This window comes from Pleurodeles waltl, chromosome 3_1, assembly GCF_031143425.1.
Source record: "Pleurodeles waltl isolate 20211129_DDA chromosome 3_1, aPleWal1.hap1.20221129, whole genome shotgun sequence".
Lineage (NCBI taxonomy): Eukaryota > Metazoa > Chordata > Amphibia > Caudata > Salamandridae > Pleurodeles > Pleurodeles waltl.
In genome coordinates, this window is record NC_090440.1 from 75,775,157 (window position 1) to 75,802,727 (window position 27,571).

Here is a 27,571-nt window from a genome sequence, read left to right on the forward strand (position 1 = left end):
GTTGCATGGATAGGGGGGGTGGTTGCATGGATGGGGGGGTGGCATGGATATGGCGGGGGTTGAAGGGACATGCTAGGGAGGCTGCATGGATATGGAGGGGGATTGCATGGGTATGGTGGGGGTGCATGGGTATGGTGGGGGTGCATGGGTATGGTGGGGGGTGCATGGGTATGGTGGGGGGTGCATGTTGGGGGGGTGGTTGCATGATAGGGTGGGGGGTGGTTGCATGGATAGGGTGGGGGGGTGGTTGCAGCATGGATATGGTGGGGGGGTTGCAGCATGGATATGGTGGGGGGGTTGCAGCATGGATATGGTGGGGGGGTTGCAGCATGGATATGGTGGGGGGGTTGCAGCATGGATATGGTGGGGGGTTGCAGCATGGATATGGTGGGGGGTTGCAGCATGGATATGGTCGGGGGGTTGCAGCATGGATATGGTCGGGGGGTTGCAGCATGGATATGGTCGGGGGTTGCAGCATGGATATGGTCGGGGGGTTGCAGCATGGATATGGTCGGGGGGTTGCAGCATGGATATGGTGGGGGTTGCAGCATGGATATGGCGGGGGTTTGCATGGATATGGCGGGGATGAAGGGACATGCTAGGGAGGATGCATGGATAAGGTGGGGGATTGCATGGGTATGGTGGGGGGTGAATGGATATGGTGGGAGGTTTGCATGGATATGGTGGGGGGTTTGCATGGATATGGTGGGGGGGTGGTTGCCTGGATAGGGTGGGGGGGTGGTTGCATGGATAGGGTGGGGGGTGGTTGCATGGATACGGTGGGGGGGTGGTTGCATGGATACGGTGGGGGGGGTGGTTGCATGGATACGGTGGGGGCTGGTGGCATGGATAGGGTGGGGGTGGCATGGATAGGGTGGGGGTGGCATGGATAGGGTGGGGGTGGCATGGATATGGTGGGGGTGGCATGGATATGGTGGGGGTGGCATGGATATGGCAGGGGTTGAAGGGACATGCTAGGGAGGCTGCATGGATATGGTGGGGGACTGCATGGCTATTGTGGGGGGGTTGCACGGATATGGTGGGGGGGTTGCACGGGTATGGTGGGGGGGTTGCACGGGTATGGTGGGGGGGTTGCACGGGTATGGTTGGGGGTTGCCTGGATATGGTGGGGGGGTGGTTGCATGGATATGGTGGGGCATGGATATGGTGGGGGGGTGGTTGCATGGATATGGTGGGGCATGGATATGGTGGGAGGGTGGTTGCATGGATATGGTGGGAGGGGAGTTGCATGGATATGGTGGGAGGGGAGTTGCATGGATATGGCGGGAGGGGAGTTGCATGGATATGGCGGGAGGGGAGTTGCATGGATATGGCGGGAGGGGAGTTGCATGGATATGGCGGGAGGGGAGTTGCATGGATATGGCGGGAGGGGAGTTGCATGGATATGGCGGGAGGGGAGTTGCATGGATATGGCGGGAGGGGAGTTGCATGGATATGGCGGGAGGGGAGTTGCATGGATATGGTGTGGGGGTGGCATGATATGGTGGGGGTGGCATGATATGGTGGGGTGGCATGATATGGTGGGGGTGGCATGATATGGTGGGGGATGAAGGGACATGCTAGGGGGATTGCATGGATATGGTGGGGGTGCATGGATATGGGGGGGTTGCATGGATATGGGGGCTGGTTGCATGGATATGGGGGCTGGTTGCATGGATAGGGTGGGGGGCTGGTTGCATGGATAGGGTGGGGGGCTGGTTGCATGGATAGGGTGGGGGGCTGGGTGCATGGATAGGGTGGGGGGTGGTTGCATGGATAGGGTGGGGGGTGGTTGCATGGATAGGGTGGGGGGTGGTTGCATGGATAGGGTGGGGGCGGTTGCATGGATAGGGTGGGGGCGGCATGGATATGGCAGTGTCGCGCCGCGCGGTGCGGCGCGAGCCGAGAGCTCGACTTCGACCGGGCGTTCGGCTCGGGCCGCGCACCGCGTTATTAAGACGCGGCGCGCCCCCAGCCTCTCCTGCGCGTTTCGAGGCCCCAGATTTGCTTGGGGCCTCGTTCTTCCTTCTGCCTTTCACTGTCCCAGGGGTCTCTGAACCCTCTTACCTGTTTTTCTTCGTTTCTTTGTCCTTTCTTCTGTTTGCAGTCTGTTGTGTGCCTTTCTTTATGTCTTTTCCTCCTTCCCAGATTCCTGTGCTTTCCCAGCATTCCTTGTTCCCTATTCTCTATGGTTCCTCTACTATTCTGTTCTATATATTGTTTCCCTATCTAAGATGGTGTCCTTTTACTTCCTGTGGGTCACTTCCTGTTTGTTGGTATATAAGGGCTGTGTTTTTCCTCTTTCCTTGCGCTGCAACACTTTCTGCTCAGTTGGTGTCTTCGCTCCTGATTTCCTTGCCTTTTGGTTTTGGACTCAGCATTCTGTATTTTCTGATTTTTGCTCCTTTTGGATTCCTGTTTGTTGTTCTTGTTTTTCTCCAGGACTTTTCCTGTTTGGAGGTTTTTCCCCTTGGAAGGGGTTTTTCCCTCTGGCGCTACTTTCTGAAGGGCACGGTCTGTTCTTGGTGTCTCCATTGCCTACAGCACCGTGGCTACCAGAAAGAGTCGCCCCTTTTTGGGCCAAAGCCGAACATTGAAGATTCACGCCACCAGATCTGCAAATTCCAGGCGCAAGCAGCACGTGAGTCGTGACAGATTGCAGCGCCTAACCATTCCGACGTCCTCAAACACCATGGATAATACAGTGGCGACTGCTGCAGATCCGGAGCAATCTCTGTTAACCACGATTCAGCAACAAGCCCAGGAGTTGCAACAACTACGTAATGAAAATGCTGCGTTACGACAGGCTTTGGCCCTCCGCACCAGTGATGTTCCGACAATCTCCGCTTCTACCCCTTGTTTCTCTGGTGAACCAACCAAGCTTCGCGAGTTCTTGGATGCTTTAACGGTGTATTTCGCCTTCCGACCTACTCAATTCTCCCACGACAGGACCAAGGTGGGTTATCTTATCAGTGCCTTATCCGGCCCAGCCTTGGCCTGGGCAACCCCGATGGTGTCCTCCGACGACCCTGTATTGTCAGACTATTCCGCCTTTGTGAGTCGCTTCAAACAAATGTTTAGCCGTCCTGGATTGGAAGCCTCCGCTGAAGAAGCCTTGTGCGACATCCAACAAGGCTCCCAAGACGTCCTGCAATATATAACCCGTTTTCGTCAGCTGGCGGCAGAGACCACTTGGGTGGAACGTACTCTGGTAACATTATTTCGTAGAGGACTCAAAGAAGAAATAAAGGATGAACTAGTGCATTCTACCAGAGCGGAAGATCTTCGTGGCCTGATGGATCAAGCACTGTCCATCGAATATCGTCTTCAGGAACGGAGATCGGAAAAGAAAAGGAGTAGAGGGTTTACCCAACCAAGTAGCTCCCGTGCATACCTACAGCGTTCCGAGGAACCTCGCACTCCTGCTAGAGACATCGAAGGGGAACCCATGCAGGTGGATACTACCCGAGGTCCGCTCTCTGCTAGTGAACGAGAAGACAGACGCAAGAGAGGGTTGTGCCTGTATTGTGGTTCTGCTGGTCACATACTCCGTACCTGTCCAGTACGTCCGTCCAGACCTTCGGGAAACGCCACCTCCCGTCCTCTGTAAGAAGGGAGGGGACGGGATCTACAGCTATACCTTCCATCAGCTCCTTTAATGACAATACAACTGCCTTGTTCATCTTTCCTGTCCTGTTACAACTTCCTGACGGTCGTCAAGAAAAGACTATGGCATTACTAGACTGTGGTGCTAGTGGTATATACATGGACAAGACATGGGCTGCTGCTAACCTAGTTCCTACTCAAGCAAAAGAAGTACCCGAACAGGTACACACTGTGGATGGATCTTTGATATCCTCTGGTCCTGTAGACACCACTACCCTGATGTTAAGTCTACAGGTGGGAAACCATCAAGAACACATCTCCTTCGATCTTATTACGTCCCCTAACCATACCATCATTCTTGGAATTCCGTGGCTCATTAGACATAACCCATATATAAATTGGGTTACCCGGACAGTCTCTTTGTCTTCGCAATTTTGTCACGAGAACTGTTTTACTTCCGACAAGTATTGGTCTCCGAAAAGATCCTTAGCTACTGAAGGTGCCACTGGTATGTCCATTAATACGGTCCAAGGGGTCCCAGACCACTATTTGGAGTTTCAGGATATTTTCCAAAAACCGTCAAAACCTGTGCTACCTCCACATCGAGAATATGATTGTGCAATTCCATTAGAACCCGGCACAATTGTTCCTTTTGGGAGGATGTACTCCCTCACGGAACCCGAAAGGGAAGTTCTAAAGGAGTATCTGGACGAAAATATACAGAGTGGTCTTATTGTTCCATCGTCGTCTCCGGCTGGGGCCCCTCTCTTTTTTGTGCCCAAGAAGACTAAGGATCTTCGTCCGTGCCTGGATTTTCGAGGTCTGAATAAAATCACCATTAAAGATCGTTATCCTTTGCCTCTCATCAGGGACATACTGGAAGCAATCAGAGGGGCCCAACGTTTTACTAAATTGGATTTACGAGGAGCCTACCACCTTTTACGCATAAGAGAAGGCGACGAATGGAAGACAGCATTCAGGACCCCATTTGGCCATTTTGAATATAGGGTTATGCCGTTTGGTCTTACTAACGCCCCGGCAATCTTCCAGAGATTTATGGACTCAGTGTTTTCAGACCTACTTAATCAGACAGTCGTGATCTACCTAGATGACATTCTTATTTATTCTAGAAATCCTGAACTCCATACTTCCCATGTGAAACAAGTTCTTCAAAGACTTCGTGATCATCAACTATTTTGCAAACCAGAGAAATGTGAGTTCGACATAACGGAAGTCAAATATCTGGGCTATCATTTAAGTCCCACCGGCATAGCTATGGACCAAGAAAAGGTACAAGCTATCCTAGAGTGGCCTTCTCCTTCTACCATAAAAGAAACACAATGTTTCCTAGGTTTAGCAAACTTCTATCGACAATTCATTCTAGACTTTGCCAGTCAGACTAGCCACATAACTCACACCTTAAAGAAGGACAATTTAAAGAAGGGATTTGTCTGGACTGAGGCTGCTGAAGCAGCCTTTCAAAGCTTAAAGAGAGCCTTCACCCAAGCCCCCATCTTATGACATCCAGATACCACCAAGCAATTTATAGTAGTAACTGATGCTTCTGAGAGAGCCATCGGAGCTGTCTTACTCCAACGACAAGAGGATGATGGCCTTGAACATCCTGTTTTCTATTTGTCTCATATCCTTTCCACAGCTGAACAACATTATTCCGTACTTGAAAGGGAATTATTGGCTCTGAAAACAGCCTGCCTTGAGTGGAGGCAGTTTCTGATGGGTTCCAAGGAACCATTTGAGGTGAGGACAGACCACCGTAATTTACAATGTTTAAGAAATTTTGTATGCCAGAATAGTCGTCAGGCCCGCTGGGCCTTTTTCTTCAGTCAGTACGATTTTTATATTACATATATTCCAGGATCCCAAAACATTCTGGCTGATGCTCTGTCTCGCCGATATCCAGAGTGTTCTCCTTCCTCATCCCAGTATCTTCTAGAACCCAGTAAGATCATTGGAGTGGCTCAGTCTTTCCTGGAAGAAGTACAACAAGAATACGCCAACCAATCGGACCATGACATAGAAGAACTAAGACCATTATTGTACAAGAAACAAGGATATTTTTATTACCAAGACCTGATATTCCTCCCTACAAACAAGGTGCAAAAGAAAGCATTACAAATGTGCCATGATTCCCCTGTAGCTGGTCACAGAGGCATCAAAGCCACACAAGAATTACTTTCACGATTTTTTTGGTGGCCTACCTGGAAACTGGATGTGGAAAGATACGTTCAGGCCTGTCCCATATGTGCCCAAGTCAAAATACCTCACACCAGACCGGCAGGATTACTACAACCTTTGCCTCTTCCATCGGCCCCATGGCATACTATCTCTACTGATTTTATGTGTTCGCTCCCACCATCAGCAGGAAACCGGGTTATCATGGTCACAGTGGATTCTTTCACAAAGATGGCTCATTTCACTGGCCTAAAAAAGCTGCCTACTTCCCAAGAACTAGGTCAAATATTCATAGATCATGTCTTCCGTCTCCATGGACTTCCACATACCATAATCTCTGATAGAGGACCTCAGTACATCTCCCGATTTTGGAAGCATTTTTGTAAAACACTGAATATGAATAGAGCCCTGTCTTCAGGGTTCCATCCTCAGACCAACGGACAGACTGAGCGTCTGAACCAAGGACTAGAGCAATATCTTCGATGCTTTTGCAATTCTACCCAAAGTAACTGGAGCACTTACCTCTCTTTAGCTGAATTTTCCTACAATAACTCAGTCCATAGTGCCTCCAAGGTCACTCCCTTTTTCTGTTCCTATGGTTTTCATCCTACCTCTTTCCCTACTTCTCCACAATCCAACTCTCCTCTACCTGCTATTAACTATTTCTCCAAACGCCTTCTCCAACTCCATAAACTAATTCGATCTAATTTGTTACATACCAAGAGGTATATGAAGAAGGCTGCAGACAAGAGACGTACAACCAATCCAAATTATCATCTGCAAGATAAAGTCTGGCTCTCCTCCAAATTCTTGCCCTCACGTCTCTCTCAAAACAAGTTCACACCTCGTTACTATGGGCCTTTCCGTATTCTCCAGTTGGTCAATCCTGTCACTGTCCGTCTTCACTTACCCCATACATGGAAGATCCATCCGGTTTTTCATGTTTCTCAGCTTAAACCTTATGTGCCTGATCCTTACTCACGTCAGTTTCCTTGTCCACCTCCTGTCCTTGTGAATGATGCTCCTGAATATGAAGTGCAGGAAATCTGTGACTCTCGTCTTTTTCATAAACGACTTCAGTATCTGATTCATTGGAAGGGTTATCCTCTCAGTGAATGTTCATGGGAAGATGCCTCTTCCGTTCACGCTCCTCTCCTGACTCAACGCTTTCACTGTTTATTCCCTCTTAAACCTGGGCCTTCGGGAGGGGGACCTACTGTCGCGCCGCGCGGTGCGGCGCGAGCCGAGAGCTCGACTTCGACCGGGCGTTCGGCTCGGGCCGCGCACCGCGTTATTAAGACGCGGCGCGCCCCCAGCCTCTCCTGCGCGTTTCGAGGCCCCAGATTTGCTTGGGGCCTCGTTCTTCCTTCTGCCTTTCACTGTCCCAGGGGTCTCTGAACCCTCTTACCTGTTTTTCTTCGTTTCTTTGTCCTTTCTTCTGTTTGCAGTCTGTTGTGTGCCTTTCTTTATGTCTTTTCCTCCTTCCCAGATTCCTGTGCTTTCCCAGCATTCCTTGTTCCCTATTCTCTATGGTTCCTCTACTATTCTGTTCTATATATTGTTTCCCTATCTAAGATGGTGTCCTTTTACTTCCTGTGGGTCACTTCCTGTTTGTTGGTATATAAGGGCTGTGTTTTTCCTCTTTCCTTGCGCTGCAACACTTTCTGCTCAGTTGGTGTCTTCGCTCCTGATTTCCTTGCCTTTTGGTTTTGGACTCAGCATTCTGTATTTTCTGATTTTTGCTCCTTTTGGATTCCTGTTTGTTGTTCTTGTTTTTCTCCAGGACTTTTCCTGTTTGGAGGTTTTTCCCCTTGGAAGGGGTTTTTCCCTCTGGCGCTACTTTCTGAAGGGCACGGTCTGTTCATGGTGTCTCCATTGCCTACAGCACCGTGGCTACCAGAAAGAGTCGCCCCTTTTTGGGCCAAAGCCGAACATTGAAGATTCACGCCACCAGATCTGCAAATTCCAGGCGCAAGCAGCACGTGAGTCGTGACAGGCAGGGGTTGAAGGGAGATGCTAGGGAGGCTGCATGGGTATGGTGGGGGGTGCATGGGTATGGTGGGGGGTGCATGGGTATGGTGGGGGGGTGCATGGATATGGTGGAGAGGGGTTGCAAGGATATGTTGGAGAGGGGTTGCAAGGATATGTTGGAGAGGGGTTGCAAGGATATGGTGGAGAGGGGTTGCAAGGATATGGTGGAGAGGGGTTGCAAGGATATGGTGGAGAGGGGTTGCAAGGATATGGTGGAGAGGGGTTGCAAGGATATGGTGGAGAGGGGTTGCAAGGATATGTTGGGAGGTTGCTAGGAGGCCTTTAAAAACAGTACCCTAGGAGGGGGAACAGAGGTAGGCTCGTGAGGGGCTAAGGATGAAAAAGAGTCCTTAAAAAAAGAGGGTCATTTGTTTGGGAAAAAGTGCACGTGGGGAGGGGACAAGAGGTTAATGGTGAACCTCCCCATCCCTATTTACAAACAGGATTAAAAAAACATAACATGAAGAAATTATTTTTTCTCCAAAAAAGTATTACACCAGGGTAGTTCGTCACCCCGGTGAAAGCCATTCTAGGTGAAAAACCCATCACAAATGATTCAACAGAACCAGTTTCTTCCGGTTGAATCGAGCTGCCTACTGCCTGATGCACACTGACTGGTGCTTTGTACCGTGTCATAACCCCACTACATAAGGCTGCAGTGTCCTAAGAGTGTTCTAGTGACGTGTGAAACTTGCTATTAACACGTACACTGTCACTTCGAAGAGAAATACATACACACATTGTGACACTAACCAGTCTTAAAAACATTTCTTTAGGAATTAAGCCCTTACTTTCTCCTCCTCTGGAGATCAGTCGGGCTCATGGTAGTGTAGACCTGGTCTTAAGCATTTAAACCTGGTCCATGATTGCTTCACTTTCTCAGTCTGCTGTATGCAGTGAAGTGTAATTATCACACTAAATATTAGTGAGTGCACAAACTCGCCCAATGTGCTGATTTGGCATTTATTTTCCAACACAAAACTTTGTTGGTGCTGTTTTTTTTTATCTAATAAAGGAAGGTGATTAATAATATTTGTCAGATGAGTAACACCACTAATGGCAGGTACGTCGTAATATTTAAGCAATTACTCCTTTCAATTTAGGGACCACTGTAGGGTCTTACATCTAACCTTTTTGGGTGTTTTAGTAAGACGTAGGAAACCATGTATCTTGCATTCCAGTAAAAATAGATAAAAAAAATAAAATATCCATCCATTTTGAAACTTCTTGGGACTTAAAAAATCTCTAGAAACAGTGTGCAAAATTTGCAAAATAGTACTCTTTAAAAAAATTTACAAAAAATCGGGAAGAGCAAGGCCATCTTTCATTGGTCTATATAAGGTGTCTAATGCCAATCTAGACCAAATAAAAGAGGGGATCATCCCCTCTAGTTATCTTAAAAAGAAAAAAAAAAAAAATCTGCAGAGCGCAGGGAATCGCCGCAAAGAAGAATTTGCACTGCACTAATTCAGTGGATATAGATCATTAATATTCTCTGTTGTGCAAATTCCTAAATACCGCTTCGGTTTGGAATTAATGAGAGGGTGAAATTAGGGAGATAATGTGTCTAACGTGCAACTACATAATAAAATCTAAACTATTAATCTTATATCCGCCTAAACCTTGAAAGTCTTAAAAAAAATATCAAAGACCCTCTTCTGATTCGCCACACTACGCTTTAAAAACAGAGCAATATCGCCTGCGTACAGTTTACTTCTAGTCATACTGCTTATTGGGGGCTCTGTACCCTATCCTCTCTTTTGGCTATAGCTAAGGGCTCTATAACAAGGGCAAAAAGTATGGGTGAAAGGGGACAGCCCTGTCTTGTTCCCCTATTAACCTTACAGGTGCAGATTTTGACAGAGTTTATAGTCAATGGGCTACTGCGCCTTTATACACTAGGGATATGATCTGTATAAAACTGGAGAGAATGCCAAATTCTTTAAGAATAATAAAAGGACTCTCCCAGCAGACCAGATGGAATGACTTCTCTGCGTCTAACAGCATTACCTGGGCAGGAACCTGCTGTTGTTTAAAGTAATCTAGAGCCCCGACCAGAAAATTTGTGTTAAGAACAATTGTCCCCCGAAACAAAGCCACATTGTTCCAGGTGTACAACTGATCACACCATTTTGCTCATGCGAATTGCAAGGAGTTTCATCACAATCTTCTAATCCACGTTTAGGAGGCTGATCGGCCTAAAAGAGTTAATAATATTTTCCCTGCATTTATCTTTCCTTAAAAAATTTACCACAAATGCCGTATGAAATGCGAGTTGGATTTCGCCTCCACTTATGATGTGGTTAGCTAGCTTTAAAATTTCAGGATTCAAAACAGGTGCAAATTTATTATATAACTCGGCCGGGATGCCATCTTTGCCACAGGCCTTCCCACTGGACAGGGGATTTAACAACCTCTTTGACTTCTAGGGAAATTTTGCCATCAGAGCCTATGATTGTTTCGGATTTAACTTTGGAATGGAAATATGGCTTAAAAAAATGTTTACGGTTGGCAACATCTACCGTTTGCTTCACACTAGATACCTGCTCATAATGTTTTAAAAATTCACCTTGAATCATCCGAAATCTGAATCTTTGTTGGTACATTGAAAAGAGACATTATCCTATTGTGAGCCGGTCACTCGCGAGGCTGCCAAGCTAAGATTTTTCCAGCATACTTGCTTTCTTTGTATACCATTTGAAGATCTGCATTATTGGAAATATACCCTTGCTTGTAATAACAATTCTGCATTAGCGGTTTGGCTTTTCTCAACTCCAGTTCATTTGCATGACATTTAATTTTTTTAAATTTCACATTAACCTGATGTAAAGCATATTCTAATCCTGCCCTGTGCTCAGCTACGCACGTTCTTTCCATAATACCCCTAGAGGTTATGCAAGAGTGGATTGCTTGTGCTGGAAAACTGCTTAAAAGTAATGCAAAGTAGCGCTATGAGCCGTTTTGAGTCCAGGGGCATTCAACAGGTTGTGTATGTGTGTTCCCACACGACCACCCATGGTTTTTGACACAAAGCCCTATCTACTATAATTTGCACACCAGGCTTTGCACCAAACATTAGGCCTCGTCAGGACATGCTCAAAGCAGGAGAAAGTTTTTATTTTCTCCAAACATTTTCCAATTTGCATGTGTGCTGCATTGTACAGCATATATTCACACAATGGGAAAACATTTAAAGTTAGTCTATGCATAGTGGTTCGTATCTGAAGGCTACTATGGTGGAAAAGTGGATGCGTGGCACAAGATATCCAAATTGGGTGAACGGCAATGCCATATCTTGGTAAAAACATCCATCTTGCTCTCTCCATTTTACGCAACGTAGTGCACCAACGCTGGCTGCTGTGCTGCTTTGCATGACTAGATAGTAAATTTGCCCTGTCATGCTGCCACAACCATAACAATTCTGAAGGAGGGCTAAATGTATTATTTCTGATGGTTCCTGACATGACATCTTTCTTAACATGCTTACAAATAATTGTTGGGCTGGCAGAGAATGGGTAAGTATAAAAACGTGAAATGTTCCTTATACTTGAAGGGAATAGAAAAGTCAGCATACGTAAGTGGCGCTTACTCTTGTTAGAGGTAGGAGAGCGACGAAGAGCCTAGTCCAGAGACCTGACTTGATCTTTAAATACCACCACAGCCTTGCATTAAGCAGGTAAGAGAGAAATCCCACATCTTTCCTCCAGACACACACTCATTACTCTGCCACCAGCAAACAGCAGCGGAAAGACAAATAAAAGAAGCGACTGTTTGAGAAACTTCACAGGCACATTTGTAAAATGTGCTGACTTTTTTACAAAAGTGCTAATTTTGCAATTCTATAGCGAATCTAAAAAAAGCAATAGATCCTGTCGGCTCTGGTTGCAAGGGCACTTTTACAATTCTAGGTCAGGAACGGAGACTCGGATTTCGCTTAACTCTTAATTATTCTCTCAGCAGCCTTAACTAAAAACATCTTATTAAAACACTACAAATCCCAGGAGTCTTTGCAAAAGTTCAGCACAACAACCATAGACAGCGTCCCCAAATTCCCAGCATCAAGGAAAGCACTTTTTCTTTCTCCGCTGCTCAGCAGGCAGGTAAGTGCTTTTTCTTGACTGAAATATTTGGGGGTAGTTGAGTGGTGTTATTATACTGACTGGGGCATCCGCTATTGTATTTCTGCTACTGGTCGCATCTACTGAAAGCTTTTGTTTTCCTCGACAAGAGGGGTGTTTTTCTTCCTTTCCTTTCAGCTTGAAAGCTGTGTGGTGTTAATAGGTCCCCTGAAGCCTCAGAGCTCGGGTGCTGCCTTCGGCCTTTTCTTCTTCACCTGATACGTTTGCTACTACATTTTTGTTTGGCAAACTTTTGCAGCAATACCTACATAGCTGCCTCGCTGATGTCCAGGAATGGGACTCATCTTGCTAGCACATTGGTAGCAGCTTTAGCTCTGGTGGAATGAGCACTCAAGCCCTTAAGGGGATGCTTTTTAGCCATTGTGTAGCAGATGTTGCTACACAGAACAATCCATCTGTAGATGGTTTTCTTGTGAGCTGGAGGTGGGGGGCTGAAAAAAAGTAGGCAGTGTAATGTTTTGCCTCATGTGAAATGGTGTGACCACCTTATGTGAGGAGATACGAGTCCTAAGGACCCATGGTGTATAGGGGTTACCAAAGGTGCCTGCAATTAGCTAATCCTCGTGGCAGACATTATAGGCAGAAGAAAGACTGTTGTGATGGCCAGGAGTCTCAGAGGTCATCTCTGCACAGGCTCATATGGTGAACACGTTAAAGAGGTAAGAACGAAACTGGGGAATAATGAAAGGCATAGGGAGAAACATATGCTTTAAACCTTTCAAGAAATGAGTCACAACATGTGACTTAAACAGAGGGGGTTGATCGAGCAACCGCAAGAAAGCTGAAACTGCAAAAAGGTACCCTTTAACCGCGCCCAAAGCAAGGCCTAGCTGGGCAAAGAATTAGGCAAACAAAAGAACTTCAGGCAAGAGTTCAGATATAGGATCAACAGATTTCGCAGTACACAAACCATAATCTTTACCCATCAGCAGGCATAAATCCTTTTTGTGGAGGGATGCCTGGGTGCCAGAATGACATCCCATACTTCGGGAGAGAGGTCAAATACCCTGAACCTTTGCTGCTCAATTGCCACTCATGGAGATGGAGAGTCTGCAGTTTCGGGTACAGGACCCTGCCCCGTTGCTGTGACAGAAGACCCTCCTGAAAGGGCAGCCTCATCGGAGGATAGATGCTCATGCTCAGGAGTTTGGAATACCAGACTCACCTTGCCCAATCCAGAGCCACTAAGATAGCTTGAGCCTGTTTTTTTCTGATCTTGAGAATTCTGGGCAGGAATGGCATCGGCAAAAAGGCATACAAAAGTCCTAAGCTCCACTTGAGACTAAATGAGTCTCCAAACGAGAGCCGCCTTGTAAACATCAGCGCAAAGTGCTGACATTGCATATTCCTATTGGTGGCGAACAGATCTAACCAAGATTCTCACCAATCTATGAAGAGGTCTTGCATTACCTCCGGAAGGAGATGCCTTTCGTGATCCACTAGGCATGGACAGCTGAGTTCATCCCCTCTGGAGTTCAGAGAGCCCATCAGATGTTGAACCACCAGGAAAAAGCCCAGACGTTCCAGCCATGTCCACAGACTTAGGGCTTCTGGACACAGGTCCACAACTCCACCCTGCCCTGCTTGTTGCAAAACCACATGAGGAACCAGCCTTTCCTTGAAGGAAGGAAGAAAGGCTTTCAATGCCAGGAGAAACGCTTTCAGTTCCAACAATTTTATGTGAAACTGAGATCCACCAGAGTCCAGAGTCCTCTGATCTTTACCTCTCCCAGATGGCTACCCTAACCCAGAAGTGACATGCCTGTCACTACTGTTAGCTCTGGGTAGGGAGCGGATAGGGGTTTGGCGCTGAACCAATCGCGGTCCATCAGTCACCAATGCAAACTTTTGAAGCAATATCTGGATCAGGTTAGAGAGAGTCCACTGATGCTGGGCCCTCTGGGACTTCAGATCCCACTGAAGAGCACATAAATTCCAACAGGAATTTTGTTTACGAGCAGGATGCAGGAGGCCATGAGTCATTTTCACCAAAATCCAGAATAGAGGCTGAAACATCTGAGTCATAGTCCTGTTATACGGTTCCTATGAATTAAGTAGGACTGTATCAGGTCAACAAAAACTTCAGGGTATATAGGGACTCAGTCCTTCTATACTCTATGGTGTGCTGACAATTTCTAGCTAGCTCACAGTGCCCCATCTTAATCCCTAAACTTACCAGGGTACTAGACAGTATTTGCAACCTCGAACATGACTGCTCAGAATCCCAAGGAAATTATGGAAACAGAACTAGCCTTTCGTTGTCACTCTGCACCAAGATAGGACACATGAAATATATGAACATGTCTTTTCAAACATTTATTGCAACAATCGTATTCGTGCATAAAAAGCATGAGCAGCGATTATTAGGCAAACAAAGCATGGTAACCAGCATTACGAAAAGGGTGAAAAAATAAACAGTTAAACCATGATAATGTTACTGTGTTGGTATACTCCTATCTGTAACTACCTACACTACAGAGAGCATAGTGGGAGTACCCTTTGCCAGATCAATTGGGATAGCCTGTCTCCCCTCCTACCCCGCATACCTGGGTAAGATGTACCGGGAAGCCAGGAAGCTGGTCTGGTGTAGCACAGGCTATCGTCCTTTGCAGGATTGAGGTCACAGTCAGGAGGGCTGTATCTCAGTCACTATGCACCATGTTAAAGGATAATCCCAGCAGAAGTTCTACTCTGCCAAATGTGACACAGAGGCAGTTTTTACAATGAAAGCACTGTTCATATCACACTGTGTTAGAGGCGCAGAATTGATGCGATGATATGTCTGCATGTAAGGCGAGGTCTCCAACGGACAATCATAATACAAGGGCATTGAGTTTGGTGTGCCTAGTCTTGGACATGGTGTACAGGCTGCATGGTGGCAACGCTTTCAAGAAATAGGCTAATGTACAATGTTTTCTCAGTACATTATCGTATGGGTAAAAAAAATGCGTAAAAAGTCACCTTGGAGGCTCTATGAGGCCCTCGCGTGGTTTACTACAGCCTGAATATCCTGACTTGCTCTTCCAGAGGATAAGCCTGAAACTACGTTATATCCGGAACAGCTCTGATGAAAGGGCATGTCTGCGAGGGATTTAAGTGTGACTTCAGCATGGTGATAGTGAACCCCAGCAAATGCAGGAGGTCCACCATAGTCTGGAGGTGTAAGAAGACAGCCTAGGGTGAGCCTGCCTTCAACAGCCAGTCGTCGAGGTAGGAGAAGACTGGCACCCCTGATCTCTTCGGATGTCCAAAAACCAGCATCAAGACGACGTGCAGTATTGATAGCAGCGATGGCATCTGGTCAGAATCCCTCTGACTATCTGTCTAAGTGAGATGCATTTTTACAGATCTGCTCGGACCCCTGACGTAGGTCTGTTCCCAAACAATAGATAACAAGACAGGCTTGGGACGCGTGAAGAGGGAAAGTACCTAATGTGAATACCTACAGGTTATTTATCTTTGTCGCTTGATATTGACGCCTTAGCGTGGTGGCACCGATAACGTGAAATTAAAACATTGGCCTAACTAGAAACAATGCATCCATCTTGAAAACATATAATTTAAATAATTGCGTTAAAACAGAGCAAGCTAAGTAGGGTAAAGGTCACTAGGTGACGAGGCACAGGTCCCCAAGCCAGAAGGCTAACTCCTGTTTCCCATTAAAACAAGATAGGATTCACTACACTCTCAGGGGAGGGATGCTAGGTGAGGAAGGCTGGGTTCTCAGGAACGGGGCGATGGCAGCAGTACATAGTCCTGTGCACAGGAGTGCCTGTGCAGGGTATGGCCCATGCTCTGAGCAAGACACCAGGGAGAGATTCATTAAAGGGGACTAAGGGTTCTGATGGGGGACAATCCACGCTGAAGCACCTCTGCCAACCCATTGGAACGGACTTCAACCATAAGCAACTGAAGGTCCAAGATCACAGCCACCCTCTGGACCACCATTCCAAAGGAAGCTCATTCCTCCGTATCCCCCGTGGGAGGAGAGAGGAGGCCAGTGTCTTGTAAGATATCCAGGCCAATGGTATCAGCTCGGTCCTGTTCCAAGGTGTTGCTGGCAAAGGACTCTGCTAGTGGGTTGGAATAGCCATAGAATCCTCATATCCCCTCCATTCCTCAGAAGGCCCTTCCGGCAAACAGGGCCTCAACTCCAATTCAAGCAGTGTGGGACTTGTTAGTGCCAGCACCCATGTCAGTCCTGCTCCATATCGGAGTCACAATGAGTTCGGTGCTGATAACTGGCATCAGCGACACTGGAAATGGTACCACTGGAACAGTCCCCTGAGGAGATTGTGAAGTTGCAGCCAGCAATGATCTGGTGCCACCAAAGGATCCAGAGGGTCCCACTGGTGCTGTGGGAAACCGACCAGAGGACCCCCAGTTGAAGTCCCTTCCAAACCCATGGAGCCTAATGACACTCCAGAGGGGTTCGACCACACAAATGTGAGGCTTATGACCTCATGAGACTCACGAAATTGGGCACTGGCAGCTCCAGAAAAGTCCCGGAGGCACGGAGCAGACCTAGTGTCAGGTTCGGGCTCCACAGGGATGACCTGGGAAAAAGCACCTGGACTTGTGGCGTTGTTCCGTGCCTTGTCCGGTGAATGGGAATGGTACTGAGAGATCGAAGAGTGCTCTGACTGTTTGGACTACTTCTTGTGGGACTTACCTGAAGAAGTCCGGGATCACAATGATAACCGACGTGAGAAACTCCGAGAGGGGTCCCTGGATCCCTCTTGCGAAAGGGATCTGAAGCGATGCAGAATCCTGTGGACAGCGGACGGAAGCTTCATGGCCTGGTCTTGGATGACCTTTGGATTCATAGCCCTGAAGTCCACCCGGGCCTTGGAGTCATGATTTATTTCCAGGCACCACAGACATTCCAAGTGGAGGTGAGGGGCTGTCACTGACATTTCCCTCTGGTTCAAATTCAAGAAAACGGTTGAGAAAAAGTCAGTCAAAAAGCAACTGAGGGGAGCTCATCTGGATCTGCACTGACGGTAAGGAAAAGAAGGAACTGAGGTCAGCGCCTGGGATGGCACCTATATAGGCACGGTGCACATCATTTCTGGCATGGATGACGTCAAGACGAGCCAAACGCCACTTTATCTGCGGGCAAGGGCACCGCTCAAAACATTTCCGGATCTAGTCTGAGGCATGGAGAATATCTTAAAGTAAGGATTTGTTTTTTTTTTAAACATTCAACACAATAGGTGGCGTTGATTTAATTTCAATCCGAACCATGAAGTACTGCCTTTTGGGTTGCCCAAGGCTCTCCACTTTCATCAGCCTCCTTCAACATGTATGTGTACATATACGTACATATGCCTGACCAGTTTAATAGGATCAGACACAATAGCACAATGATTCCCCGTTAAGAAACCATGTTGCTGGTATGAAAAAAATAGATGAGGTCATCTTGCAAGATCCCGGGCTTCATGCATAATAATATTACCTGGACCTTGCAGATTAACCAAGTGGTCGAAAATCCAGGCAGACATCTATATTGCCGTATTTGCATGTTTATGCTAAACTTTATAATAAATGTATTATAAGCCTATAAGATACCTACCTACCAGCCTGCCTCTGTATCTCAGAAGCCAAGAATACGAAAGAGGTTTCAGAAAACAGCTAAAAACACACCTTTTTTAACTGTTATGTATTTACCATATCTGTTATAATCCGTTGGTGGTTGTTGCAGCCAAGCGCTGGTTGGGTAGCCATGTGCTATACAAAAACTACTAAACTAAACATACAAAGTAGACACATAAATTGGGCAAAAAGTTTACAAATGTGTTTGCTTTCCTTCCAAAAAAAAAAAAAAATGAAAAACAGTGCCCTATTAGCTGTTGAAAGGTTGAAAACAGAATCAACCACAGTTCACTTGTTATGGAAATGTATGAATATATTCCAAAACACTGGGTATAACTTGCTGCAGATCAGACCAACAGCGACAACTAAGGAAAGAAATCCAAACAAGAGTCTCTCACCTTCCTTTTTCAACCACTTCACTAAGTTTCCTTCTTCCATCGTGGGGGAGAGGGCCGGCATGAACACTTTGAGGGGGGGGATGCCTAAAGAAATAACAACATAACAGTCAGTAAAAATCTTCACATTGCAAATGGCAAAGCTGCAGCTGAGGGAAGTAAATCAGGTTTGTGGACAACTAAGTATAGAGAGCTAGAAAAACAATCAATGAAATAGAAACCTTGACTCAATGTTGGCAGAACCTAAAAAGTCTTAATTGCTCTGGCACGTGAAACCTTCTCTGGCCCCAACTCATCTGACCACATATGAGTATCACTAGAACTGATCATTATAGAAAACTTTGTTAGAGGTACTGTTCTCATTGACAAGTGAAAAAAAATTGGCAAAGTCAATAGGTCTTGCCTTGTTGGCTTTGCCAAATTTTTGATGATGCTTTGCAGCACCAGGGAAAAAGCAAAATGTGTCTTTTGCAGAAGGAGGTGACAGAGCAACACACGAAAGAGAGAAACACAAAGCTGCGGGTGTTTGGCAAAAGCAAGAGGGTGAGAGAAACATGGAGCGCAGGGGCCACAGGGGCAAGCACACAAGAGAATAACATGGAGCACAGTACAGTGTTTTTCATGTGGGAAAGAAGCAAATGAGGGAGAGTGCAACACAGAGCACATGATGTGGATGTTTGGATGAGGGAAGAGCAAACAAGGAACAGAGCAACAATGAGCCTGGGGGCCATGGGGTTGCATAGTGGAAGCACACAAGAGAGCAACGTGGAACATGGTGGTTGTTTTGCATGGGGGAAAGAAGCATATGAACGAGAGAGCAACATAGATTATGGGGGAAAGGAGTATTTGGCTGTTGGAGAAGCGAGGAGGGAGACAGCAATGAGGGAACACGAGGGAGGGTGTTTTGCAGGGAAGAAAGTAAAAGAGGGAGAAAGAGTGTGTTGGTGTTCCTCAGGGGAGGAAAAACACAATAGGGAGAGCAACACAGGGAAGGGTATTTGGCAGGGAGAAGACGCAAACAAGTGAGAGAGCAACATGGAGGGTGGCTTGGTTATTTTTACATATAAGTCACTGCTAAACTCCACCCTAATTGCCCCAAAGGTAGGGTGAAGTGTAATTTTAAGCAAGGACATTATAAAAGTTGTTTTTATAAAACTGCCACTTTGGTTTTCCACATTGAAGTGCATTAGCTTCATAGGCTAACATTGGAAGGCTTTATTTTAAATTAATAAAGTCTTATTTTGGATAGGAGTGAGCTAAATATGTATTTCAAGATATTAAATGAATAGTTAGAATAAATCCAACAAATAACAACTTGCTAATGTTAGATTTATTATAACTATTAAAGGGAAGGAATTGTTGAACTCTTTCTAAAAGTTACCTAAATCAGCCCCTATACTAGCCTTTCCTGATTGGACGGCCTCTGGCAGGCCGAGCCAAGCTACCTTTATGTGATGTGAGGTTGCCTGGGCTGAAACAAAGAAAGCGTCTGGTGGGTGGAGATCTGCAACAGCAGATGGCAAAGCAGGAAAGGAGCTAGGTGGCAAACCTGGTCTTCAAAGGAGGGAAAGACACTTGGGACAGAAACCAGACCTGCGCCATTTCCTGCATCCCCAGCAAGAGGGGGCCCTTATAGCTGAATTACCAGAGGGGCTGGAGGAGGAGTGTTAGGGAAACTTACCACCAGTGGGTGGGCTTAGCCAGACCTAAACCTCCAGGAGAGATTTTCTCTATTTTGGATTTTTGTGAACTAGTGTTTTCTGGGATTGAAAAATGCCACACTTCACACACGTGGTCATCACAGAGGGTGGCACCCTGCAACTCATTGGTCAGGGGTGCCCCCCTGCCTGCCTGCCCAGGAGCACGGATACATATAGAAGAGCTGTCTAGCAATTCAGATCCCAGCTGGAAGAAAATCAGAAGAAGGACTGTCTTGCTGAACCCCTGGTCTACACCAGCTGCACACTCTGGGATTCACCACAAGAAGGACTTTGCCTTGATTCTATAGAACCAGGAAGCCAAGAGTGGAGTTCCTGTAAGTAACAGGTACAAAGGGCTACCAAGAGTCCCCTGCATCAAGTCCTGCAAGAAGAGCCCAGCTGACCAGCGTCCAGTGGCTTTTTAAGGAAAATTTGGGGAATTGTAGTTCCAACTCCCAAGGAGAAACTCAGAGCTTCAGGAACCTTGAACCAAGTTTGTGGACACTTATGAGTCCCAAAAAGGACTTCTGGAAAAAAATGCAGAGGTCCGGAGAAGTTTGGATTAACTTTGGACAAAAAGCTCCATAAGACGAATGACTTGTCGACGAGAGTCAAACTGGAGACATGGAACCACGACCTTGGCCTGGCTAGTCCCACTGAAGCTCCAGAGCTTTTCAACTTTGACGAGAATTCCAAGAGTAGATCGGGACCTTGGCTGAGCCAAGCCGACGATGATGATGATGATGATGCATCGCAAGCCAGCCTGAAGAAGAGCCTCACTCGACGCAAGAGAAAGCTCCAGAAAAAAGACTAAGACCGAAGGTAAAATTTTGACCGAGGCCTCTCACTCAATGTATCTCACATAGGTCCATCGCGGTCAGCTTCAAACTTTGACTTTGCCCCAGAGAAGCGCGGCCAGATGTCCACAGTTGGCCCTTTTGCTTTTAGGCACTAGAAAGCATATTTTTACATTTAATCTTTAAAAATGTATCTCTCCGGTTCCCTACACTGGATGTTTGTCGATTTGGTGTAATTTTACAGATAAAAATATTTCCTATTTTTTATAAATAGGTGTTGGATTTTTATTATGCGTTGTGTTTTACTTATTTAATGTTTTGTTGATATTAAATGCTTTACACACCTGTCTCCTGAGTTAAGCCTAAATGGTCGTGGACCAAGCTATCAAAGGTGAGCAAGGATTAACTTATTGAGACCCTGACTGGACCGTATGTGATATTCTGGCCTTATTACTAAGTGTAGGTTCCTACCTACCCTTACTAATAATCCACTTTCCAACATTAGTTTCTACTTTCTCTCTGGGCTGCAGAAGATCCAGTAAAGAGGTAAACTGAGGAAAAAAACATTCAAATTCTCCAACATCTACACTGGCAATACACCAGTTTCTGGTGCCCCAAACTGAGGGTGGTATAATCTTCCCCATCATTGTTGATGGGTCATTACAACAGCACCGACTAGGTTTTTACACGTGCTGCTTGTTTTGTCAAGAAAACTGTAAAGAAATGGTATGTTTCCAAGACTGTCTGATATGGTTGTCTGTAAATATTACTTTCCTGCTGCCAGCTACCTGTGCTCCTTCACCTTTTACCTCTTCCTTTCTAACCTTGTGGACCCTTCATCTTTCAGAATGCTTGGTTTGCGGCCAGAGTGGACACGGACAAAGTGCGGGTGTTGTTGCTTCCTACCATTAAAGTTGCACCTGTAGCATCACCAGACATCTTCTGGGTCTGTTATGCATCATATCCTTCAAAACTGTAGCCTTTAGGCTGTGACACTCATGGTCACTCACCAGTCTTAATTTCCTGAAAAGATGGATTCTTGGACATGCCTTAGTTTCGGGAAGCATCCTAAAGCACGACTCCCGAACAGCGGAGTTGTGGAAAACGAAAGCGGAACAACGCTTTCGTTAACCACTCCTTCCTTGTTTGTGGCCTTAACCATGCACATGCGTGGTTAAGGCACAGAAGAAGGGAGTCGGCAGAGAAGGACGACGAGATCAAGGAGGAGGTAAGTGGGGCTGGGACTGGGGCTGTTTTAAAGGCAGGGGCGTTGGGGTATTTTTAGTTTTAGGGGGTGGGGGTCGGGTGGTTTAGGGGCGGGGGTCGGGTATTTTTAGTTTTTGGGGGTGGGGTGCTCAGGGCATATTTAGTTTTAGGGCCGGCGTGGGGGGGGGGGGGGGGGGAGGGGTATTTTTAGGGGGCGGGTGGGGGGGTCAGGGTATTTTTACTTTTTGGGAGTGGGGGTAGTTTAGGTTTTAGGGGAGGGTCTGGGGGGTCGGGGTATTTTTACTTTTTGGGAGTGGGGGTTGGGGTAGTTTAGGTTTTAGGGGCAGGGGAGGGGGGTTGGGGTATTTTTATGTTTTAGGGGCGGGGTGGAGGGGTTGGCTATTTTTATTTTTTTGTTTTGGCGGTCAGTGGTTTAGGGGTGGGGTCGGTTATTTTTAGTTTTAGGGGCGGGGTGGGGCGGTTGAGGTATTTTTAGTTTTAGGGTTGGGGGTCAGGGTGGTTTAGGTTTGTGGGGTGGGGGGTCGGGGTATTTTTACTTTTAGGGGTGGTTTAGGGGCGGGGAAGGGGGGGTCCAGGTATTTTTAGTTTTAGGGGTGGGGGTCGGGCAGTTTAGGTTTGGGGGCAGGGGTATTTTTAGCTTTAGAGGCGGGGTGGGGGGGTCGAGGTATTTTTAGTTTTGGTGCAGGGGTGGGGGGGTTCGGGTATTTTTAGTATTTGGGGGGAGTTGGGGTGGTTTAGGTTTTAGGGGTGGGGTGGTTTAGGTTTTAGGGGTGGGGGTTGGGGTGGTTTTAGGGGCAGGGTGAGTGAGGGTTTGCGTTAAATTTAGGGGTGGGGTGGTTTTAGGCGGGGGTGGGGGGAGGGGAGTCGCAGTAATTTTTAGAGGTCAAGGGTCACGCATGCTGGAACCATGCATGCCGTTCACTAATGCCTTTACACCGAAAAATCGTTGTTAAGGCATTCGTGGTAAAGGCATTAGTGGTAACAATGCGGTTGTTGTTCCGACCTCGTTGTTCAGGCATGCGTTGTTCCAACGTATATTCCTTAGTTTCTAACGTGCAATTAAGGAGCAGTGAAAAGTGAACACAAATCTCGGACTAATGAGAACCTAATAAGACCGACTAGGGATAAATTCTTGAGGACTTCTATTATGTAGATTTTTTTTTTTTTTTATTACACGGTTGGCATAGCGTGGCTTGGAAGACAATGTCCAGATATATGAACACTGATTCGAATGAGCCATAGTTCATCTAACCTAATTTTAAAATACCCTTACCTTGAAATTGATCCTAAATTATAAATCTCACACCAATTAAGTTAACAACTTCAGAGTTAAAGTTGCTGCTTTTAAAACACAGGGGAACAGACAACCGTAATTAGGTTAGCTTCAAAAGACTGTGAGCAAAGGGTTATCAACTGAAAAGTGTCCATAACATGCGATAATTCCCTGGTAAGCAGTTGGCGCAGAGCTACTCAAGAGGCTGATTTGATTACCTGTCAATCATTAGACATTAAATTACATAGGAGACACTGCGCCACGCCATCAGTCGGATTCCCTCGTTCACCCAGAGGAAGCCGGGCATCTCTACTGTTTGTCAAGCTAATCACTGAGTCGCTCCATCCCTTAGAGTCCTGGACTCATTAGTAGTGTATAACAGGAGATTCACGTGGGGAAGGCCATATTATCCAAAGGAACAAAAAAAAAGCCACGATCACGGTTTGTTTTCCTCAGTCTTACCTGGGAGGTGCTCGGGACAGCGAGGAACAAACCCTGCAGGCACAAAACACGCTGCTCAGCACATTATATTTCTAAATTCATGCCTTGGGCCAACAATGTGTTGTGCACCAGCTGACGCATGCATTACCCAAAATAAGGAAACACGTGCAGCATCACAGAAGAGAGCACATTTAGACGGAACTTTTAACAAGAATCACACACTGCCCAAAAATATCTCTATGTGGATTTTACGGCAGGAAACATAATTCGTTACTATTAAATACTTGGCATGGCTGACGTACTTCCTGTAATGGGCATGACCACCGTTCTAGAAGATGCACAAACGATTCGGTGCTGCCCTCGGTTCTCACCAACTAAACACCAACTACATTCACTCATCACTCACTGAGGGTGACCCAAGTACCCAGCCCAGAAATATCCCTCTTCTCACTGCTGACAGCGGCTCTTCACAAGCACAACTGCACTTTCTTATAAAGCTGTCAAAAGTGCAGTCACTGGGGCCCAGGACTGCCAGAAGTGCATTATCACTGGGGCCCGGGGGGCTGAGACCCCCAGTGTAATCCAATCATGGCCATCTTTTACTACTGGAGATACATGGAGAGTGACATCGCACGGGTGGGCTTAAAGTCAACCTTCAGAACACGTGTTTCACGCAAAAGCGCCAACAGGGCAGATTCTGTTAATGAGGTGGCTCCATGGCGCAAAGAAAATGATGGGGGCCCCCTTCAGAATGTGATGAGGGACCCCGAGTCTTCCATGTATTACTGATATTTATTAGCACTGGGCTGAATGAGGGCGCACTGAAAGATTTAGGGCCCCATTGCATCTCAGGGGCCAGTGTTACGCCACCAACGTGGCCGCGTGCCCTCAGTCAGACGGGCCTGGCACAAGTATCCGTTTCAAGTCAGCCAAGCCGCTTACGAATCCTATATATAAACGAGGTCAAAGGCGTCGCTTCTATTTTAAGATCTTAGGTAAGGTCAAAAGGCAGGAGGATTTAGATGGTCCTTTTGTAACCAGCTATGCAAATTAAGCTCTCCCAGAAATCCCTGCGAGAAAACCCACAGACGGTTAATTATATCTTGACATTTCATGTTACATATAAGCTCCAAAAATGTTTGATTAAGCAAACAAAAGGCAGAATTCACACCAGATGTCAACTGTGAAAATATTCAGGAAAGAAAATATATAATAGTGTTGAAAATAGAAGGCAACAGCACCAACAATACAGAGCGTTTTAAATTAAGACAAAGACAAAATGTCCTCACCATACGGTGAAATGCAAAAATAGAATAATTCTCATTCTGGAAGATTATAAACCCTGGCAGTTGATCATCTGCAGGTCACTTACTGGAGTCTGACACTGCCTCACATGCATTAGAAGCCAGAAAACGGAGTACTATTAAACTGTGATTTAGTAACACAGTTAGTGTCATCTTAAGGATTTTAGGGGCCCGGACAAGAAATAATTTGAGACCCGTTTGGAACGACTTTGAATTTTCTGTCTCATTTTTTGATAATGTAATTCTTAATTTGCAAACCAATATTCAAAATGCATCAGAAGTGAGCTAGATAGAAAGTTCATTTTCCCAGGGGGACCCTTGGAATGGTGGGGGGGGGGGGGGGGGGCTGGCCAACTGCCTACTTAGCCCATTACTTAAAACAAGCAGTCCAATAAATCTGCACCTTCCCAACAGGAAGGACCCCGTCAGTCAGCTTGGCACCATGCACCTCGGATCGACGTGGAGTTCTGAAAATATCCTCCCTGAGCCCGACCCTCTTTAAAGCATACATGATCATACTTTATCCACTCTCACGATATCAATGTCCTTTCCTAGGCTGGGATTCGGTTCAATGCCTGCTTGACTGAAATTGCCCACAGGATGAAGATAAACTGCCTAAAGCTGAAAACATGAAAATTGTGATCTTTAGGAACAGCACATCACTGTGGGACTGAATCTGGTGGCCAACAGAACTAGGACCGACACCCACCCCACCACCCATGCCAAGAACTTCGGGATCATCCTCAACAGAAAACTTGACATGACCACCCAAGTCAGTGCAATCACCGCCTCATGCTTCCACACCCTGAAGATGCTGTGAAAGATTTTCAAATGGTTCCCAATCAGGACCTGGAAACCCATCACATACGCAATGGTCACAAGCAAGCTGAACTAGGTGAACACCCTCTGTGCTGGGATAAACAAAAACTCACCACAAGGCTGCAGACCCTTCAGAAATCGGCAGTCACAATCACTCATTCTCCCATGCTGCACTCACATCACACCACACCGCACCGCACCTGAAGGAGCTCCACTGGCTCCCCATTCAGAAACTGGCATAATTCAAACTCCTCACCTTCACACTTAAAAGTGGCACAACATACCTTAACAGTCCCATCTGCTTTCACATAGTTTCCAAACACCTCTGCTCAACCGGAATCCTGTTCGCACAAAACCCACACATACACAAAACAAGATCTGACAGTCGAGCCTTCTCCTACATCGTTGCTAAAGCACAGAATGACCTGCTGCTACACACAAGAGCCTGCTCCTCACTGCTTGAATTTCGCAAGAAGCCAAAGACCTGGCTTTTCGAGTACTCTCACTAGGCTGTTAGTGTGACTAGGCTCACACTTGTTCAGCGACAAGACTGATAGTGCGCTCTACAAGTCTGTAAAACACAACATAACATAAACCATCTCAGCACCTAGTTACAGCATTTAAAGGAGTGCACATTTGATTATTCGTTGCTCTCATGTCAAAGTAATGGATGGTAGTGGAGCAGATGCTCCATTTCTTTTAAAATTATATTTAGACAAGAGAGGGAATGGTAATGCCTACAGTGGTTGCCTTCAACCTTCCTATTTCTCTGAACCTGTTTTGTTCACATTTAGAACTCTGGCACTGGTTAGCAGTGGTAATGTGCACAAAGTGCATGTGCCCTCTCCCCCAAACATGGTAAAATTGGCTTACACCAAATTGGAACATTTAATTTACTAATAAGTCCCTTGTAAATTGGTACTACATATACCCAGGGTTTTAAATTAAATGCTACTGGTCTGTTTGCAGCACTCACTATGTCACCCACTTAGGTAGCCCTGTAACATGTCTCAGGCCTGCCATTGCAGCCTGCATGAAGTCTTAAATTGCAGATTCAATATGGCAAAATAAACCTTTTGCCAGGCCTAAAACTCCCTTTTGAACACATATAAGTCACCCCTAGGGTAGACCCTAAGCAGCTGATAAGACAGGGTGCAGTGTATTTAAAACGTTGGACATGTACGTATACATTTTACATGTCCTGGTAGTAGAAAACTTACAAAACAGTTTTTCACTACTGTGAGGCCTGCCTCGCCCATAGCATAACACTGGGTTAACCTTATTACATTTAATGAGTGCTAACGTTTCAAAGGGAGGAGTGGGGCGTGGCTTGACCGTCCTGCAAATGACCGCCACTCAGTGAGGCTCTGCCGGGCAGGAGCATTAATCCGGCATTTATCCTGCCAGGACCGGCTGCCGGTGTTGGCTGGGACTGTCTCCTGGTGCAGAGGAGCGATGGGTCATGGTGGAGACCGGAGGCGCAGAGGGTCCCCTCGCGGGAGCGGTGGATCACGGAGGTGGCGCTGGGCCTGGCGCCATCTCCCTTCGAATTGCGTGGGAGCGGCCTGGGATAGAGGCGCTCCCGCGGTTGGAGGTGTGGTGCAGCGGGTCCCTCCCCGCCCTTCCATACCCGATTGCGGCCCCGCGGCCTCTTGGCTGCACCGCGGAGGCCATTGTTGGTAGAGAAGCCAGGGGCCTGATCAGTGAGTAAGTCGGCCCGCGGGCCCCTCAGGTGCTGGAGCAAGAGTGCTGGCGGCCTGGGCAAGCAGGTGGGGCGCGTGCCCCGCTCCGAGGCCTAGAGGGTGAGCTGCGCGATCCCTTTAAAGGGAGGGGGATGTGCATTGGTGCCCTGAGGAAGCACAGAGCCTTGATGCAGGGGGGATCGCGGTTGGCTGGCAGCCCCCTCTACTTTTATTTTGAACGGGGCGAGTTAGAGCCGTCTGGAGACTGCAGGTGAGGGCGTTTGGCCCCAGGCGTGCTGGGCGATTGACAACGCCTCCTGTCCTCCCTTTTGTCTGGGAGGCTGCCCGCATTGGCGTGCTTCAGGGTGT

At 46.9% G+C, this 27,571-nt stretch overlaps 1 protein-coding gene across 1 annotated transcript in view; it reads right to left on the reverse strand.

Moving 5' to 3' along the window:
- PDHX (pyruvate dehydrogenase complex component X) overlaps positions 1 to 27,571 on the reverse strand; it is a 361,556-nt gene that overhangs the window by 275,724 nt on the left and 58,261 nt on the right. Inside the window, exon 2 of the mRNA XM_069221839.1 lies at positions 17,963 to 18,046. Within this exon, the coding sequence (XP_069077940.1) occupies positions 17,963 to 18,046 (84 nt within the window). The remainder of the gene's footprint in view (positions 1 to 17,962; positions 18,047 to 27,571) is intronic.